This window comes from Carettochelys insculpta, chromosome 2, assembly GCF_033958435.1.
Source record: "Carettochelys insculpta isolate YL-2023 chromosome 2, ASM3395843v1, whole genome shotgun sequence".
Lineage (NCBI taxonomy): Eukaryota > Metazoa > Chordata > Testudines > Carettochelyidae > Carettochelys > Carettochelys insculpta.
The window spans coordinates 175768883-175789222 of NC_134138.1; the positions used below are offsets into that span (position 1 = coordinate 175768883).

The 20340-nt window shown below is 42.1% G+C and overlaps 1 protein-coding gene across 1 annotated transcript; it reads left to right on the forward strand.

Moving 5' to 3' along the window:
• Positions 1-581: 581 nt before the first annotated feature.
• IGFBP3 (insulin like growth factor binding protein 3) lies at positions 582-20038 on the forward strand. Its single transcript, XM_074988044.1, has 4 exons — positions 582-1562; positions 5317-5543; positions 6771-6890; positions 17138-20038. Exons 1-4 carry the CDS (start codon positions 1190-1192, stop codon positions 17261-17263), a joined length of 846 nt encoding a protein of 281 aa, XP_074844145.1. The 5' UTR covers positions 582-1189; the 3' UTR covers positions 17264-20038.
• The last annotated feature ends 302 nt before the right edge of the window (positions 20039-20340 follow it).

The window sequence follows — 20340 nt, forward strand, 5'->3', positions numbered from 1 at the left end:
TAAAAGACACTTATGAGGAAACATGCATACATCAGCTGTACCGAAAGTACCCTGTTCCAGTGCCAGAGTGTGAGAGAGAAATAAATATTTCAGACAATTTGCTCAAGAAGTTTGCAGCTATAATGTGAGATGGATTCCAGTCCGAAGTATGTCCTAAACCTGACCATGTGCATTAACAGGCACGCCTTCCAGGTTGTGTTGGGCTATCAGTCAGCTTCAGTGTGGACAAGGCTGTAGAGAGGAATCCAAAAAAGGGCACTCTCCTTTAGCTTTGCTCCTGTCTCCCCTCCCAGTGCCAAGAGTGAGCAGAGGAAGAACACTTGGCTTTGAAACACAACGCATACCATGTAGCCTCACTCCCCAAAAATCAGTCCCAAGGCATCTTTACAAAGCGGGCTTCTAAGAAGGGCACTTAAATCACAACTGGGGCGGCTTCCTCCTCTCCTCCCCCACTCCCTTTCTGAACCGAAATCTGGATTTCGGTAGTCACTCCTCTTCTCCTGGAGTGCCAGAGTTGTTCATTATTCATAGTCCGGGGCGTGTCCTGCGCAGGAGTGGTATATAGGCAAGAAGTTCAGCTGAATGAGAGAACAGATGGGAGCCCCGAGTTACAGAGAGTAGCAGCCAATAGCGGGCAACAAAGAGAATAAAAAGAAGGGAACTTTGCGCTCTTAATTTATTTTTTTCCTCCTCCATCTCCCCTCTGCTCTCCTCTCTTTCCGGGATCGCTGTGGGACCACGTCTCCTCCGAGCCAGGCCACTTTGCTCGCTGGGGGCAGTAGGTTTTTTTTTTTTTGTCGTTGATTTTTTTTTTCTTTTTCTCCTAATTTATTTGATTTGCCAACCGGTGCCCGCGGCGAGGGACCCGGGCGCTGTCGGAGGGGAGGAAAGCCACACGCCGGCCCAGCCGCTTGCCGATCTTCCTGCTCTTCTCGCTGCCGGGGCCCTGAGGGGGTGGCGGGTCCCCCGCTGCAGCTCGCCCCGCTCAGGCACGGCGGGCACCTTCCCCGCGCTGAGCTCGCCGTGTGCTCTGCGCCCGGCCCCCTCCGCGCTCGGGTGCTGCTCGCTCCCGCGGGCTGGGCTTCCCCCCTGCTGCGGCTCTGCCCCGGGGCGAGGCGCGCGTGCGGCTGCGGCTCGCTCCCTCTCGGCGCTCCTCGTCCCCCTGCCCCCCCTTCCCGCGCCGGTTGCTATGGTGCGGCGGCTCTGCGCGCTGTGGGCAGTGGCGGCGCTGGCGCTGCTGAGCCGGCGGGCGGCGGCGGTGGGGCCGGTGGTGCGCTGCGAGCCCTGCGACGCGCGGGCGCTGGAGCAGTGCAAACCGCTGGCGCCCGAGTGCTCCGAGCTGGTGCGGGAGCCGGGCTGCGGCTGCTGCTGGACCTGCGCCCTGCCGGAGGGGCGGCCCTGCGGGGTCTACAGCGAGCGCTGCGGGGCCGGCCTCAGCTGCCAGCCGCGCCCAGGGGAGCTCCGACCCCTGCAGGCGCTGCTGGAGGGCAGGGGGCTTTGCACCAACGTCACGGCGGGCAGCAAGCTGCGGAGCTTCCTGCTGCAAGGACCACACGTGCCAGGTAAGGCGGGCAGGCTCGGGGTGTGCGCGCGTCTCTCTCTCCCTCCGTGTTAGCCAATGCAAAAAAAAAAAATGCTCCCTCCGAAAGTTGGAGGCAGAGCAAGCCCTGCATCTGTCCCCTTTATGCCGAACCTTAGCTTGCACCCTGCCCCCCCCCCCCACCCCCCGCTTGCTGCAAAAAAGGCTCCAAGTATTGCAGCCAACTCCTAGCGGATGGATTCTGCCTTCTGCAAACTCCAGCCTGCGTGCGCGCTTTAGACTGACGTGGTAATAATCCCTGCTCTCCAGAAGAAATGGTCGCGTTGTCTGATTGACTGCAACCTAGGGCTGTGTGTCACGTCTGGGATTATGTGGGTGAGGGATGGGAAAAGAAAATCTCTTTCTTTAAGCCCCCCACCCCCGCTGCAAAATCCTGCCTTGCAACAAAGGTGGAGATTCTCTTTAAAAAATAGAAGGGAGTCACTGTGCCTCTGAACAGGGTGACTGAGGAGGTGGGGCAGGGCTTCCAGGCTGATATTAAAAATGGATGATTTACTTTAAAAAGTCCTAGAAAGAGAAGAGGAGGATACACAGAAAATAGGACAATATCTTCCCAGGCTAGAAAGTTATTATATCAAACAAAACAGCAGAGACTGGTAGTTTTTAGAGTGGAGTAACCCCTTTGCAAATAAATTACTGGCAAAAACAGAACTTTCCACACTCTCTTGTAAGAAAAACTATTTACAGTGTATCTTTTTAGAGGGAAGGGAACATTGGACCAACTTCTGTAAGCATGCAGTGTTCAGAAGCAGAGAACATTTCAGATCAGGAAAGCACAATTATTATTTGTACAAATTTAATGGGTTTACTAACCAGTATTGAAGATGTGACATAGCTTTATAAAACAGATTGGTAAAACGTTTTGCACTGTTACTTTTAAAGCAGCCTGGAGCTTTTATTTTGGGTTGAAGGTACTCTTTGGCTGGCCTCTCCTTAGCTGTCTGAGGGGAAGTGGCTGCCAGCCTGCTCTTAATTAGCTATTTTAGTAGCAGAGGATGCCTTATCATTTATGTGCAGCTCACAATCAGTGACAATTTGGAAGAGGAAGAGTTCAGAACATGCTGTGTGAAGTTTTAAACCTCATCGAAACACATGGCAACATCCTTCAGCAAAAGAGCTTGATGCTGTTAACTCTGCCTTAAAAGGAATACTGGAAGAGGGCACATCCACAGAGATGGAATTTGACAAAGGCTTATTATCAGTTATTGTTACTACTATGGTATTATTATGTAACTGTAAATATTAGAGGAAGGAAAGGGGCAGATGGATCTAGACTTTCACTTTGTTCTGGATCTCTTACTAACTTCAGCTCTAAATCGTGAAAATACTAAAGCCTTATTCTTGCACTCCTTATTCAGGCATAAAGCCTGTTGAAGTCAAAGGGCACCTTTCCCCGTGCGTAAAATGAAAAGTAGGCCTCTTCCTGAGAATACAAGTTGAGTGCTTCCGTCTCAAGAGGAAAAAAAAATCTGTTGAGCCAATGCAGTGCATTGTGCTTGCCTCTTTAAGGGGACTACTAGAGTTTCTGTCCTAAATCCAAGTTTCCAGTGCAAAGTCTAGCATGCAACAAATACTCAGAATAGGATCAATTTTTTCACCACATATACAGCTAGGTAGAATTCCATGCAAAGTTGTTTGTGTCATTGTTAAGTTACAGCAAGTGCTTAAAAACATTAAAATGCCATTTTAATGCCAGATTTGGAAGGCCACTAATTTCTTGTGCAGGCGAGATCTTTCCGGTCTCAAAATAATTTACAGATTTTAACATCCATTGTAATATTAACAATGAAAGAGAAAAAGTAGTAGCTTTTTTGATGATGGTTTTGAATGTGTTATGAATGGGTATGTAACAAACATAACAACACTTTTCTAGATTAAGCTGATACATTATAAAAAAAACACTGATATTATAAAAAAATTAATAGCTCTGAAATGTGACCTGAGAGTTGCTTAAGAACAGATTGACATGATTAATTATAAAGACTATGAAGTGGCCGTTGTAATTGGTTGACTATATAATGCATGTTAAAATACTTTCTGAATCTACACATGCATGGTAAATAAACTGGAAGGGCTGCAAAATGCTATTGGGCAAGTAATTCAGATTTAGGACATCTGGATTATTATGTTCTATTGTATCAATGCTTCCATTAAGAATGAGAAAAAATAGTACTGTACAAAATTAAACCACAAAAAATATGTTCAAATACCGCTAAGAGTCTGAGTTAAACCCACAAAAGCCAGGAAATTCAGAGTTAAGACTCAAACTTCCTTAATCCATTTGCGCTGGGAGTTGGATTTTCCTGGTCAATTATGTCTATTGCCAGCAGTGGCTACACCAAAACCACTGGCACAAGATGTTAACTCTGATCCTTCCTCCTTCTCCTTGTCCCTAGGTATTGCAGGGGCCTTAGTGCATTAAGTACTAAGATTGTTGGACTCAGTAGGGTATCTTAGGAAAGCTTTCATTCTTAATGCTGAATTTCTTGGCTATGGTGGTTTTTAGTGAGCCTGGTAACACTTTAATGTAGATTTTTGTGCTTTAATATAGCAAAGCAACAGTACTGAAAATAATCTGTGCCTTGCACATCAGTTATCATTGTACATTCCCAATGTGATTTCCTTTTCTGTTTTAAGAAAGTTCAGATGGCCTGCAGCCAACAGGCTGAAATGGAGCAAGTAGTCTGACTTAGCTGATAAAGAGAAATAAATTTTAAAAGTATCTTAGAGGAAATGCAGCCATTTACATGTAGACTGTACAGACACAAACTCTTAAGAATATGGAACTGTTGTGCTTCCATGGTATTCTGGGGCACTTTATTTTCTTCTGTGGATAGTGGATAGAGAAGAAAATATTTTTAAACTCTTCTAGCTCATAGTAAAAAACAAATAAGCAGGATGTTTGTTTTTTGGCAAACTTGATGGTGACTGTGTTCAGAATCTGAGATGTGTTTCATATAAAATAGAATCAATTTCCAAAATTCTCTATCCACTAAGAAGTAAAATTTAACTTGACAAGTTTTGCAGTATGTGAGAAAACATAAGAAATAACTGTGTTAAACCCCATTAAAATCATCATATTAATATTACTTCAATAATATCTCTTAGTTAATTCCCTTCCTGGATAACATAAAAAGGAGAGATACAACCTTTACATGATAGGAATTCATTATTTCTACTAAGTGATAATAAAATCTGTTCTAAGACAGAAATAAATGATTTAAATTTTTGCTTATCTTCATTGGTAAAGTTGATAACAGATTTCTGATTCAGGTCCAAACTCTGGAAATGATCAGCTCCTGGTGCAAGCCTGCCCCCTTCTGGTGGGAAATATTTCAAATTAAGGGAAACAAATGGCTGTGCATTTAGGTAGCTGCAGTTTAAGAAATCAAATTGATGTAAAGTATAAAATAAAATTTTAATAAAATTAAATAGAAAAGAAAGGAGTATAATAAGAAGCAGCCAAAAATGACAGTGGAATAGTAGAGTTTAAAAGAGTTACAGGAGTTTACAAGATAATTCAATACTGAGGTCATTAGAATTCTGTCTGTCCAAGAAATACAGACGTTGCTGAAAGAACACTATGTCATTTATGACTTTACATATTTTCTTTTAAAAAGAAAAGAAAAAGACAAATTTTTAAAATAAGCTATTGTGCGCCTAGATTTAACTGAATAATTAACTTTGTTTCTTTGTTGAATTGATTGTATTTGAAGGAAATTCCAGCGATTCAGAAGAAGACCAGAATGCCAGTAGCATAGAGAATCAGGCTATCCCTAACTCTCCTAGGGTGTCAGATTCCAAATCACATCCACCCCACACCAAAATAGATATCATCAGGAAAGAACAAGCCAAAAATACTCAGCGCTACAAAGTGGAATACGATTCACAAAGTACGGATACATTGAACTTCTCTTCTGAATCCAAACAAGAGACTGAATATGTAAGTATTTGTATAAGCAGAAAGATATATACAATCACTTGCTGCTTTTTTGGTGTTGTGCATTTGACAAGATAAATAGAAAATCAGATGGTGCTAATTGTTGTAGCCATTAAACCTTCAGAAGAGCAAATACAGAGTCAGGAGGCCAGGCAGATCACATTTGGAAAACAGAGGGCTAATGATTCCTTTTTATATAATTACCAATAATAGTGTTTGGACTGTAAAAACACTTAATTTCACCTATAATTATCACAGGCTCAGACTAGGACTAAAAACACATTGATTAAATATGATTACCCACTGGTAAGAAAGGAAGGGTAATACAAAAAGTAAAAAAAAAAAAAAAAAGCCTTGCATTCAATCCAAAAGTCCATCTTTTGACTGGTGTACATAGTGCACACAAATCCTTGTCTAGATCCTTTGTCATGCAGAAAATGTCTGTGGGTAATGACCACAGAGCTGCCATTGTTTCTTATTAGTTATTTACAGTATATGGGCAAGATCTGCAGGTAGCCCGGGTATAGGGAATGTGAGCACGTAAAACTCTGAGTCATGTACTGCTCTTGGTAGACAACCTGGTTATTCTCATACCAGTGTGTCAAGAGTCACACAAAATCTTATTTAAGTGTGCTTTGGCACATCATCAAAACATTCTTGGATGATCCACACATATCTTTCCCTCTTCAAAAGGAAGATTTCAAAACCTAGACGAGGTATTGAGTTCCGTGTACAGAGTATATAGCAGCGAAAATAATTAGATAAGTTAATTTTCCTGCATATTCTATTCCCAAAGTCAGAGAAGTCAGACATTCCTGTTAAAGCACATCAGTGTCAGAGGGGTTCTGAATGTCCTTTTTCCCTTTCCTCTCTTCACGCCTTCCTAGAATAATCTATGTATAGCAGAATTGTCATCTTAGGTACATGTGAGGGAGGACAGAAAATTATAGAGTACTGATCCAGAGCTAGGACTTTTGGGGTCTGGGTACACTGCAGCTAGAAGCAAACTGCCCAATCCAGGTAGACAGGCTTATGCTAGCAGAATTCAAGCTAGCATAATAAAACTTGGAATGTGGTTGTTTCCAGTAATTACTGGTCAGATCCATCACTCTGTGTTCATGCATTGTTTTGCTGCTGAGTGAAGTGTAAAAATTTAATATTTTTAAGAATATACGGGACAGGGTTGGAGCGAGAAGATTTCATTTGTGCTTTCTAAAACAATATTGACAGGGTCCCTGCCGTAGAGAAATGGAAGACACATTAAATCACCTAAAGATCCACAATGTCTTGAGTCCAAGAGGGTTCCATATTCCAAATTGTGACAAGAAGGGATTCTACAAGAAAAAGCAAGTGAGTAATGTTTCTTGATCACTTCAGTAAGTGTATTTCAGCTTGTCCATATCATTATTTGTTCATACAAAATCAGGTTTGACATTCCAATCAATATTCATGTGCACTACATAGCACTTTACTGAAACACTAGTTTAGTTCCAGTTTTAGCACCTGGTGGCATCGCACCAAGCCATGTCAGTTGTGGACAGTGTTTTTATTTGCTGTTGTTCATGACAACAGATTAATCTGAGAAACTTCATACCCAATCACACATGGGTTGGCCAGAGTCCTGGATATCAGTGCCCATCAGATAAAAAAAGCATTGCTTCAGTGATAACCCACAGAGCTAAATGTTGGAGTAACATATGACTGTAATAGATCAATGCTTTGAATTGTAAATAGCTGCTTGAGAGTTCCTAGAAAAACTTGGTTAGGTCACATTACAAAAAGCAACTTGAGAAAGCCATATATCTGTCCTTTATATACTACAGAGATCATAGCGAAAGTGATACACTCAGTATTTACTCTGCAGTACTGTTGGTCTTTGAACTACTTTGGTTTTCCATTTGCATTTGGTTACGAGGTTGTGACCTTTTTTGACAAATGCAGACACAAGCATTACTACTCAAGGCTTTGTTATCTCCATACTGAACACAGGTTGAATGTCTGTAGTCTGGAACCCTTGGGACCTGACCTGGGCTGAACTACAGAAGTTACTGAACCAGGGGAGAGCAATGCAGAATGCCAGCAGATCTCTATAGGCATAGGACAAAAGGGAGAAGGGGGGTGGGGAGGTGCTGCAGAATCTCCAGGCTTTGTGCCCAATGTAGCCCCATGCCAGGGGCCCTGCTGCCACTTAAATTCTCCTCACCAGCCTCGAACCCAAGGTCTCAGCCACCTGCCCCAACTCTCAGCCACTGTACCCTCTGCTTCCCTACAGGTTCCCAGCTGCTGGTGGCAGGACCCAGCCACTGGGTCCCAGCCACTGGCCCCTCTGCTGCTGCCTGGAGTCCCAGTCCTTATCTTGCTCAAACCCCTCAGTGCCCCAGGCTAAGACCATAGAAGGGGATGGCTGCAAAGCTCTGGCCAGTGCCAGGAGCAGGAGCTCATGGCCAGTGGCTAGGATCCCAGGTCAGGAGTTGCCGAGTACATCTTGTCCCTGCTCCTTTCCCTCCCTCCCTTAACTTGAATGTCAAAAATCAGCTCTTTTCCAGTACTCCAGAAGCTCTAGGAGGCAAGGGAGAAAGTTGCTAAGTGTGGGGCCACTTGTACACAGCAGGGGCAGGAGGTGGCAGCAGAGGGGTGATCTTGGTGCCGGATTTTCTCTGTGTGCTCCAGCCCCAGAGCACCCATGGAGCTGTCACCAATGCCAGACCACAGATGTTGCTGGACATGGAATTCCAGATTGCCGATGTTCAACTTGTATTGCAATGTGTCCTACTTCAGGTTGCCCATGAAATATTGGCTAAGAGAGGAGTATATCAGGGCTGCCGCTTAGTGGTTTTCCAAGTCAGAACACATAATTCTGTATGTCTCCAAATTAGGTTTTAGTGTAAATCGAGATATAGTTTGTAATATATGGAGCTTTAATATCAAGGGTTCTCAAGCTTTTCCATGGGCTGGAAGAGAGAATCTTTAAAGAGAATTTTGTTTTGTGGGCCACCTCCCCATCAATTTCATGATTACTCAGGCCCACTTGTCACTTCACATCCCTCTGGTAATCACAGCAGTGGCTGACACTGGAAAATAATATTAGGAAAACATTCCATGTATTTTTAGCTGTCTTCTTATGTTTATCAGTTGGAAATGAGAGTGAAATGAGCAGCCAATCCGACTTGGCTACCGCTCATCCATGGACCTCTCTTTAAGTCCTGCTGCTGTCTGTTGCTTAGACCCTGAAGCTCTTCAAGTATGTACGCTGCAAAAAAAGCAAGGTGTGTTCTTCACACGCATTAGTTGACCCGCATTTGTTGACTTGGGTTAAAGTAGCAGTGAAGGCATAGCAACTTGGCCTTTAAATTAGGTTAGCAGTTTGACTTCAAACCTAGGCTGCCTTATAAGCTTTAACTGATGCTTCTAACCTTGAGTTAAAAGCCAAATTGTTGTGACATTGCCACTGTTTTAATCCAAGTTAGCTAACCTGAGTTAAGAACACACCTTTTTCCTAGCACAGGTGTGCCCTGAGAGATGGCCTTTCTTCTTACCTACACCTGAGATCAGCAACCTCTCTATATTTGATGATGGGCACTTGCAGTGGGGGCTCGTGGCTCTAGAATACATGTCTTCTGTTGGTCTGACAGTGCCTGTGTTGTTGACCTTTAGAACATGCTGCATAGCTCATCTATTCACTCTAGCTTTTCCTGAGCAGCTGGTGATTTTCCCAGGCAGGGCAAGTTTCTTTTTTTGTGTTGTAGGTCTCATTTAAGCTGGTGTGAATTCTTGTTCCATGATATTTTAACTTGATGTAAATTAGCATAGAGATATATGCAGTTTGCAGCCCTCCATATGCATTCATTCAAAAATGCTGCTGATTTCAGTGAGAGTTATTCAATGGACTGAAGACAGCATTGCCCCAGTTGGTTGGATCCAAGATTGTGTTTTTGCTCTGTGACAAACATGCATTTAGCTTCGTTAATTTTAAGAGTTCAAAAAGTTATACTTTTTTTACATACTATAGTCTTCGTGCTCATGGAAGACCAAGGACTTTGATCTACTGTGTCCATTTGCAGAATTTGTGTGCAGTATTTTTGTAAACATACAGCCCTTAGATTGGGAGAACCTTATGGAGTGGAATTTTTTCCATGAGGAAAATCTTGAGCCCTTACGTTGTCCACACTGCTCAGTGCCCCACGCTAAGACTGGAAGGGGAAGGCTTTTATGATATAATAAATCATCCTAAACAATTTTATTTTCACTGTCCTATAAAGCAGTCATTTTTAATCATGAAAATACTGGAAGTGAAAAGCTTCATTCTTTGCAATGATGGAAATACTGGAAATTAAATACTCCATTTTTAACCAAAACACTTTAGGTATTGTATCAGAAGCTGTGTGGTGTAATTTTTAGAACAATGATTGGGAAGCGAAACTCCCCCCATTTTTCTTATTGGATCTGCCACTGACACAGACTCTGATCCTGCAAGCTGCTCACATACCCTTTTTTCCCCACCAATTTTCCTGTTTGACTAGGAGTAGGTATGGCTGTAAATAAATTGCACGAACGTTTTAGCTGCATTTTGAGCAGTGGTAATTCTGCCATTGGGCACTTCCTCATTCAGAAAAATGGTATGAAAATAAATGTGCCTTAGTGTCAGTTGTAGTTATCATTGAAATCTTTTCATTTAACGGAATAAGATGACAATCCCATGTAAGGGAGAGTTAGTTCTGCATTTTAAGCTCTATAGTGCTTGTTCCACCAGAGGTTTTAAAACTTTATCTACTGAACATCTGAGAGAGGTCCACCCCTACATTAAATGCACTATCAGGCTGTTCTCTGTTGCGAAAGATTGAGGGGCAGGCTTTGATCACCCAATCCTGTCAAATCATACCACATGCCTGTAGGTCCCACTAACTTCAGTAGGAATTGAGGGAAGCTGAACACCTCAGTGAGCACAGTTGGAGTCAACACAAACAAATTTCCTACCTGAGTGCAGATCTAGTGCTGACATTGTAACTGAAAACATTGGTACTGCTATCAGATTTTGGTGCAGGCCTGAACTTTAAGATCAGCCTTGAGGATACACCCTGCAACTCCAGAAGTGCAAAATAATATATATTTACACTAGCTTTCTAAAATTAAATATCACTTAGGAAAATGCTTCGGTATGAGGAATAAATACTTGCAGGATTGCACTCTCTGCCCTAGGAAAAATCTACTGATTGCTATATTTTTTGCAACATCATAAATCTAGGTTTCATACTTCAGGAACTGAGCACAGTTATCTAATCTTAATATTATAGAGGAAGGTAATTGTATCAGTTACCTTCGTTGCTACTATTAATGTAATTTAAAATTTATTATTTAGTATTACCCAGATTATGACAAAAGAATGCAGTGTGTCATAGAAAAACATAATAAATCATCCTAAATAATATTATTTTCACTGTCTTATGAAATAGTCATTTTTAATGATGGAAACAATGTTATAAAGAAACAGTTTTTGTCTACAGAAATGATAGGATTGGGAGGAATCCAGTGAAGTATCATGATCATCTAAAGGAGACATATAAAGTCTTTCATAAGGAAGTTTTCCTGTTCATGTTAACATGAGCCAGGTCTTTTCCTCACTGACTGGCTCTTCAGGGACATGTTAAATGCAGTCGTTCTTCATGATTTGATTTGCGGTTATCTGGTAATTGACTTTCCAGACACCCTCAGGGATAGTTATAATGAGTGAGAGGTTTGTTGTAAAGGAATTTTATCTCACCATATGCATCATGTAAAGCAATTTAAAGTATTCACATTTTTATACTTAATGATTTTTTTTAAATCGGAGGCACATGGAAATTATTAAATAAATGGGGTTGCCAATAGACACTTACTGTCTTGCCAACCAAGGTGGTGTATGCCACATGACATCAAATAGGAGAGTCAGTGATACTGAAAGCTATGTGACTCAGTTCCAACAGGAATTCTGTCATTCACTCCCCGTCCATTATAAAGGTTTATTTGTTATGCACTCTACTTTTCTTGCACCGATGCTTCTTGGTAAACTTTGGTTTACAGGTAAAACTGGAAGGCTGGCTTTTTGGCTGATGGGAGTTTTTGTCTCTAATTTAATTTTTGCTAGTAGATCGGGGTGTCCAACCTTTTTTTATCAGGAGCTACAAGTCGGTTTTTTTACATGTTCCAGGGGCTGAACACAAAATAGTCACAAACCACACACACCCCCAGCAGCCCCAATCTCCCCCACAACCTCAGACTGCCCCCGGCCTTAACCCCCCAAGCAGCCCCAAACTGCTCCTCTCCTTAACCCCTCCAGCAGTCCCAAACCCCCACAGCCCCAAACCACCCCAGCTCCACTCCCCTGCAGCCCCATACCACCCCCAGTCTTAAACCCCCCATAGTCCTCTCCCTCCCCAGCCTTAAACAGGCCTCAGCCCCAAACTGGGTGCTCTGTGACCTGGCCCACCATGGTCCCAGCAGCACAAAGAGGAGACACAGGTAAATCCTTCCTGGTTGTTTAGGGGAGAGGAGCCTGGGGCGGGGGTGCATGCCATCCATCCCCTGCAGCCCCCAGGGCTTTATTACCCCTCAGCAGGTGCTGCCAAATTGGGGGCATCGGAGTCTTTCAGTCTTCTCCCCCTCCCCCCATGCAAGTGGGGAACAACAGCAAAGTAGGGAGCCTGGGTGAGGCGTGTGACTCACTGCGAGCCCCAGGCTCCTACGGCAGAAGGAGGAGGTGGAGTCCAGGCCAAGGTGGAAGCTGCCTTGCCCCAGCCTCCCCACCTCCTGCTGCTGCACCCCCTGCAGGCTTCCTTTGTGCTACACACCCACGTGCCACTAGCAACAAAAGGTGGCTGCTGAAGCCCCAGCTGTTTGCTGTCTCTAATATTGGAGCCGCTCATCTGCCAGATAAAAAGGCTCCGCAGACTGGATTCTGGCCCACGGGCCATAGGTAGGACACCCCCGTCCTAGATCCTCAGAACCTGGTAACATGGTACAAAGTCATTGTCATCCTGCTCCCTGGAATGCATGCATTACTCCATTCTTCAGCATCCCTTCCGAAAGGCTGAGGATGTTGCAGATGTGCTCTAAAGAGATCCGTGTTCAGTCCTCTAGTAAACTGTGTAAAAGAGAAGAAATGATAAAGATGGTCTAGGAGGGACTCCTTCAGCGCCTAATTGGACCCCTTTGTTTACTCCATACAGCACCGGATCTATTGGATGTTGTTCCCTACTGTGGCATAACACTTTCATGGTGCAGGAGTACACCTGTGTCAAGCAAGCAAACAATTTTTGGTAGAGTTAAGATAGATTTAAATTATCCCCAATCCACATAAAAAAGGTCAGATTTTCAGTAGGTGTAGTTTCATTTAAAATAAAGCTTCTTCAGCTATGAGCCAGACAGAAGACAAAACAACCTCTGCTGTAAATTACAGCTTTCTAAGGCTGCTCCAGGTGAAGCCAGTTGCAGGCCCATAGCGGCCCCTGTACTGATCAGGAATTGTGCTTTGCCATGTCCCTTCTAAACTCCTCTGTGGTGGGGATAGAAGGGGACATAAGCTTCTGTCAGAGGGAGCCCTCAGCTGCCTGATTTAGGGCATCACTGCAGCTGCTTTGTACTTCTGAGGCAGCACAAAGCAGCTGGAGCTGGGCCCAAGAATCTTGCTCCACTGGTTTATAAAACACAGAATGGCTACGTCTACACGTGAAGCCAACATCGAAATAGCTTATTTCGATGTAGCAACATCGAAATAGGCTATTTCGATGAATAACGTCTACACGTCCTCCAGGGCTGGCAACGTCGATGTTCAGCTTCGATGTTGCGCGGCACCACATCGAAATAGGCGCTGCGAGGGTACGTCTACACGCCAAAGCAGCACACATCGAAATAAGGGTGCCAGGCACAGCCGCAGACAGGGTCACAGGGCGGACTCAACAGCAAGCCGCTCCCTTTAAGGGCCCCTCCCAGACACAGTTGCACTAAACAACACAAGATACACAGAGCTGACAACTGGTTGCAGACCCTGTGCCTGCAGCATAGATCCCCAGCTGCCGCAGAAGCAGCCAGAAGCCCTGGGCTAAGGGCTGCTGCCCACGGTGACCATAGAGCCCCGCAGGGGCTGGAGAGAGAGCATCTCTCAACCCCCCAGCTGATGGCCGCCATGGAGGACCCAGCAATTTCGACGTTGCGGGACGCGGATCGTCTACACGGTCCCTACTTCGACGTTGAACGTCGAAGTAGGGCTCTATTCCGATCCCCTCATGAGGTTAGCGACTTCGACGTCTCGCCGCCTAACGTCGAAGTTAACTTCGAAATAGCGCCCGACGCGTGTAGCCGCGACGGGCGCTATTTCGAAGTTGGTGCCGCTACTTCGAAGTAGCGTGCACGTGTAGACACAGCTAATAAGAGACTTTTCCGATGTGCAGTCTCCAGGACTGTAGCTGTTGTCAGGACAAGAGAATGTAAAATACGGGCATTTTAGAATAGCTGAGCCAGATCAAACTATTGTGGGAGATATGTTTGTCCCTTGCCCCAGTGCTGGGCAGCCAGTGCAAATTCTTGTTTTGAACTTGAGAGATCTGAAAAAAAACATTTCAGTGTTGCTTTTGAGACAAAGCATCATTTTCATGCTCATCTCTGACTCACACAGCAGATCTGAGGATTTTGCCCCAAACTAGCCAGGTAGAAGAAAAACGTGGTCGTTCAGTGACCATCTGTCCAGTATTTGGCGGGACAGTCCCCTATTTGGGACACCGAAAAGGCATCCCTGCTAATTTTTTAAAAGGGACTAATTGGCCTGTTTTGGGCCATCCCCCCACTGACCTTTTCCGCCAGCAGCTGCTCCAAAGAAGAGAAAGTAGAGCATTATTTCTGCACGTGAGCTGATAGTTGTTTTTTCTGCCCAAAGATATAACCAGAATATAAACTTAGGTAATCATCTTCTGGCCTTGTAAGCAATGAATCTAAATGATTGCTTATTTTCAGCTAGAGTGACTGCTCTTAGTTCACATCTCATAATAAATGTGGTTAAAGCAAACATTCCTCAGGGAGAGGAGTCTGTCAGGCACAATATCCAGCTTTCTGAGCTGTGCAAGCCCCAAAAGACTGGGTGTTGGTCACTTCATGGCAGGATGATGGAATTCAGTCTGTTCCCCTAAATATCTATGAAGGGGAGTTGTGGAGTCAGCTAGGGGAGAGATAAAGGAGCAAATGAGCGCCCCATTCGCTGCAGTTCCCAACTTAGCAGGACTATATGTTCTTCACTGTGGCTGTGTCTACTCCAGCAAGTTCTTTTGAAAGATTTTTTGAAAGAAGGGGGCTCTTTCGAAAGATACAGTGGAGCATCTGCACACAAAAAGACTTCTTTCAAAAGTAAGTAGAAAAAAATGCAGCACTCCTTTCAGAATGGCTCTTCCTTTCCCATTGCAGGAAGAGCACCTGCTTCTGAAACCTTCTTTTGAAAGAAAATGTGTGTACACGCTCTGCAGTCTTTTTTTTTTTTTTTTTCGAAAGAGCCGTCCTTATGAGGCCTGATTTTTTGGTCCCTGGCCCGTTCTTTTGAAAGAGCGAGGGGCTGTGTGGGTGCTCTCTTTTGAAAGAGTAGGTCATTCGTTTGATCTGCTTTTTTGAGTGTGGACACACTCTTTTGAAAGAAGCTCTTTCAGAAGAGATCTTCCAGAAGATCTCTGTGGTGTAGATGTAGCCTGTGTGGCTTTGGAGGGGAAAATTAGTGACTCTTGGGCAAATCAGCTATTCTATAACAGTGAAATGACATCTGATACAGAGGCCTATGCACCATTTAAATACTACTTAAACCATGTTTCGGGGACTTAATTGGTGCCTGCATAGGCCTTCTACAGACTCTTTTTAACATTGATAAATTTCATCCTCAATAAATAAAATACATAAGCTGGAAATGTACATCAGGCCATCCACCTACTATGGAGGATGAGTTCTCATGCTCCATCCAAAGAACATGGAAGGAGGCTTCTTTTCTTTTCTTTTCTTTTCTTTTCTTTGTGGCAGAGGGTGGTGCTACAGGTTATACATGTCTCTGTTTTGTCCTGAGGTGATCTGTGTGTTCTAGTTTCATCTTACAAGAGCCTGGTAAATTTGTGCCAGGGACTCTTGAGAATTCTTCACTGACTAAATGGTGGCCCTTTTATCTCTGGTGGACAAATCTCTGCAATAGGGCATTCAATGAATCTACAACCATAAAATCCTGAAAGTCCAGTTGAGGTAAATACTGAACTCACTCTGGGACAGAGTTTGACTGTAGAATACCTAATATGACATTGCATGACTGTTAAAGAAGTGCTTCCACTTAGACTAGAAGAAACTCTTCAAGCTTACAGAGGTGCCTTTCAGCTAGACTGCGCCCAGAGGTAGCTGAGGAGTTTAATATGCAATAGGTGATCAGGAACTGTGTATGCAACTTCAGATTCTTTTTCTTTTAACTGTTGAGGTCTTTAGAAGAAGCTCCTTAGTGTGCATGATAAAATAAAAATCACCTGGTTTTCCATCTTTCCTGTACTAATTTATTATTTCTAAGAAAAGCTTCAGCTTTTATAGTGATATAAAAATAACTCATAGGGAAAGAATGCACACATACTGTGTATTGCAATTGGCTTCTATAGATAACAAATGATGCTGGGCAAGTGCTTTCGCTAGAAATTATTTAGGCTATGGATTAATATGCAGGCAACCTTATTTATAGGAAAATATATATGTAAAGCTCTAATATACCTAGCAGTTGTTGAAGTGATAACTCTATTTCAGGGGATCAGATATCTCTTAATAAATGTCAACTACAGTACTGAAATTCCTCTGGCAAGCAGATGCAAGCTGAGGTGTTATTGCTGCAAAAGCAGCCTCTGCCAAACATGTGCTGCCTTAGTGTGGCAAGAGTAGTCCGCTGAGTTTATTTCCCAAGTAAAGGATATGATCCTACGACTCCTACTGTTGCAAGCAGTGCCACTGAAATGGGTTCTGCTCAGCAGTGAATCACTGTACAGTATGATACCAGGTAGTGGTTTACGAGGTTGCATTTTTGTGCTTCTAAGAATAGTTTATTGTGTGATTAGTTCCCTACTAGCTGGCTGACAGTAGAAATAAAGTATCATAATACAGATTGAACCTCTCTAATCTGGCACCCTCGTACCTGACCGTTGCCGGACAAGAGAATTTTCTGGACCATGGGAGGTTAATATTGTCTAGCAGCTTTACCAACACTTCCACTGCTAACTGGGCTCTTAGAAGACATTTGGGGTAAATTCAGCTAACTAACAGCACAGAATACTGAGAGCCAGGACTAGTGGCTGAGTGTAAGCAAAATTTACAGGACCACGGGAAACTTGGCCGCACACATGATAAGTGGTCATCCAGCCAGCTAACTAAAATCTTACTGAATGAGAGAGTTCTGTATTGGAGAGATTCAACGTGTACTTTGTGCTGATAATTGGTATTCCATTTAATCACAGCACCAGCAGTGTTGATTTGGCTATGTTATATTACTGAAGCTGTCCAAGATGTTAGAATTAATTGTAATCCCTGCTGTACCAAAAGCAACGGTGCTAAACGAATCTTACATTTTGTTTCAGTGCCGCCCATCCAAGGGCCGAAAAAGAGGCTATTGCTGGTGTGTGGATAAATATGGACAGCCACTTCCTGGATATGATGGGAAGGGAAAAGGTGATGTCCACTGCTACAACTTGGAAAGCAAATGAGGGGCAAGTGCCATCTCCTGTGGAATCTGTGTGTGGCAGTTTGACCCATCAAAGACCTTGGAGGGACTGGGGGAAAAGCGTGGACTGCATTGGACTTGGAGTTACAAATTTTGCCTCCTCCTGATACTGGGAGATTCACTGACTCTATGGACTCTGCAGCTGCACCCTGTCACTGACACACTTCCTGCTTTCTATAGAACATATAGGGAGCTCTGAATTCCCAAGTAAATCTGCACTATTTATCCCCAGAAAGAAAAAAAAGGCACTTCAGAATGGATTCAGGGAGTCTCCACTGACTTTTTTTAAAATAACGGCCTGTGACCAATTTGATCCCGAAAGATACTGTGTTTTATTTTAAAGAATTTATAGATTGTAAGCTTGTAAAAATATTAAAAAAACAAGGAGTAAAAGTTTAAGCTTTTTATACAGGTCTGACGGGAAACTTATCTTCACGGGTAAAAAGTTTTATAAAAATCTCAAAGAACTTTTTAAAGAAACGTGTTTCTAAAATAAAGACATGGCTATTTTTTTCTGTAAAGTATATTATGAATATTCTGTTAGTCTGTATTTAATATAATTGTTTTTTAAATAAACATTATTTAAATGTTACATGTGAATACCAAATGTATACATTCATTTTGGTGGATGCAACTGAATCCAGGCAAGTCAAAAATCAAAAGGGATTGTAAATGGAATGGCATATATATCTTTACCTAATGTGGATGAGCCAAAATCGATATACTGAGTGAAGAAAAAGTTTCCTAAAGAGACTGAGTTTCCCTGCTTGAGGTTGTGGAAACTGTCAAAATATTTTTTTAATTAATCTTTCTTTTATTCTTGTTTTTCCTCTAGTCCATACCACCTTGTAATACTTAGATGTTGCATTGAAATTGACCATAAATGACTCTTCCTTTCTTCTTGCTTCTGCTGTTCTAACATTATTTTTTCTCTTCTTCCCCTTTTTTAAATTGTTAACACTAGATTAATTTTCTCTCCATGGTTATTCTTCCTGTTATGACTCTTCTTTTAAACTCAAGCATGCATCCATTTTTAATTGTCTTTTTACAAAAGCCTAACTAAAAACCTTTATTCTTCTTTCATTCTACATGAGGAACTCCTATGAAAGGCAGTGCCAAATATATACAGAAAAGATGATATAAATGTTAGGAGTCTCCGGGTTCAATTCTTCCATCGCATGATTGTAACATCCAGTGACTTCACTGGGAGCTGTCTGCTTGCCTCTAAGACCAGAAGAGTAACTGTCCCATTTTTAAAAAATATTTCTTATATTATGAAGCCACTTAGATTTTCAATCTGAAGAGAGGTTTTATGTTCTTAGTTTGTGGTTCTTTCAAATAGCTGGTATATTGCATCAACTGGAGTCAAATTTCCATTAAAATTAATGAGGAGGGCTACATAAAAATTGATGTTGGTATGTGGCCTATGCAATTCAGAATCTTTTCCTTTTTGGATAAGGTATGAAAATACCATTTTCTTACAAGCTGCATGAAAGCAAGTTGTATAATTTTAAAAGAACATCACCATTAATTGAATGTCCTATTGAATATTTAGCAGGTCAAGAACTTGATGATTTTTGTGACTGTGGCCATTAGCTTAATATGCTTGGATTAGCTGAACAGCTTTACTTACATCCCATGTAGTTTCTCAATTTGAAACCTAACAAAATTACCTTGTATTATCTTTAAAACTGAAATTCTAATCTTTCAGAAGGTTTGTGAAATAATTGTTAGTCCAAAATGTGTACAGTCATGAATGTTTGCATTTCAGACAGCCTGGTGAACTGACGAAAATACTGTTAATTTAAAAGTTGTACCAAGAAAACATTGAAACAGCACTTTTTTAAAGCTGTACTCAGTCTATCCTCATGTGGTCATATGAGCAAGAAATTGTATATAACAGCATCATGTCATGTAACTAGCCATGAAACTAAGGGCTAGGTTAATGAAATAGAGGCAGTTTATAACAATATTCAATAATAAAAAAATCACACATTCCTGAGCTGCTGGGAATGTAAGCTAGTGTCTTACCTAGAAAATGAGGATGGATGCCTTCCAAGCAACATTCTTTATGCATGCAAGGAAAGTTTAAAAAATCTTAAATGCCTGCAGTAACATTTCTGGTTAGCTTTTAAGTCCTTGGAAGTTTATTTTTTGTCCATTGACAGCAATGAAAAATATCTAAATATAGGCAAAATGGGGTGGTTGAGTAAGGTTCTTTAATGACACAAAATCCTTTAATGGGCCATTCATAGTTTACAAAAATGCAAAATCTTTTGACAGCTCAAACAAGTCCCTTAATTCATAAAGGCATCCTGGGAGAGACATAAATTATTTAAAAAAACCACACGATTTGTTTGATAAACTTACATGCCAATGTATCATTAATGACTTTAGTGATCTTTTGTGACTTACAAAACACATAATCTTAGCAGTGAAAAAAAGATTTTTATGGCTATGCACTCGTCAACTTTTCAACTTTAGTAAAAAAATATTAATGTAGCTAAAAATAGTAAATAGAATGTTTCTCTTGTGTGCATGTGTGTGTGTATATATATATATGTACACACACACACACATGCCATTTTCTTGATGAGAAGCTGACTGCTATATATTTCACATGACCATGGTATACTTAGAATACTAGACACTGCAGTTTGTGTATACAAGTGTCCCAGCAGACGACATTCTTGGTGTGAAACATAAAGTAACCTTATTGCTATCACAAAAACACGCATTAAAATGAAGATGAACTGTGCTTTTTCATGTTACTATTTCTGTTAAGACAAGGTTCAATTCAACAAACAAGTTGCATGGGCATTCAATGATTTTTCCCACGGAATGTTGCATGGGAGTCGGACTGTGTAATGAGTGCCCAATTTAAACACCAAATATTTGTGGGTTATGTTTGAGCAGTAGAATGTGGGCAGAATCAGGCGAACATGCAAATATATATAGGTCGATCAATATCAGTTTAGGGAAAGATCTTTCACCCCACCCGCATGTTAAAAACTACTCCTCTTAATAGCTGTAATTAGTAGAGAACCTTATTCAGGAAAA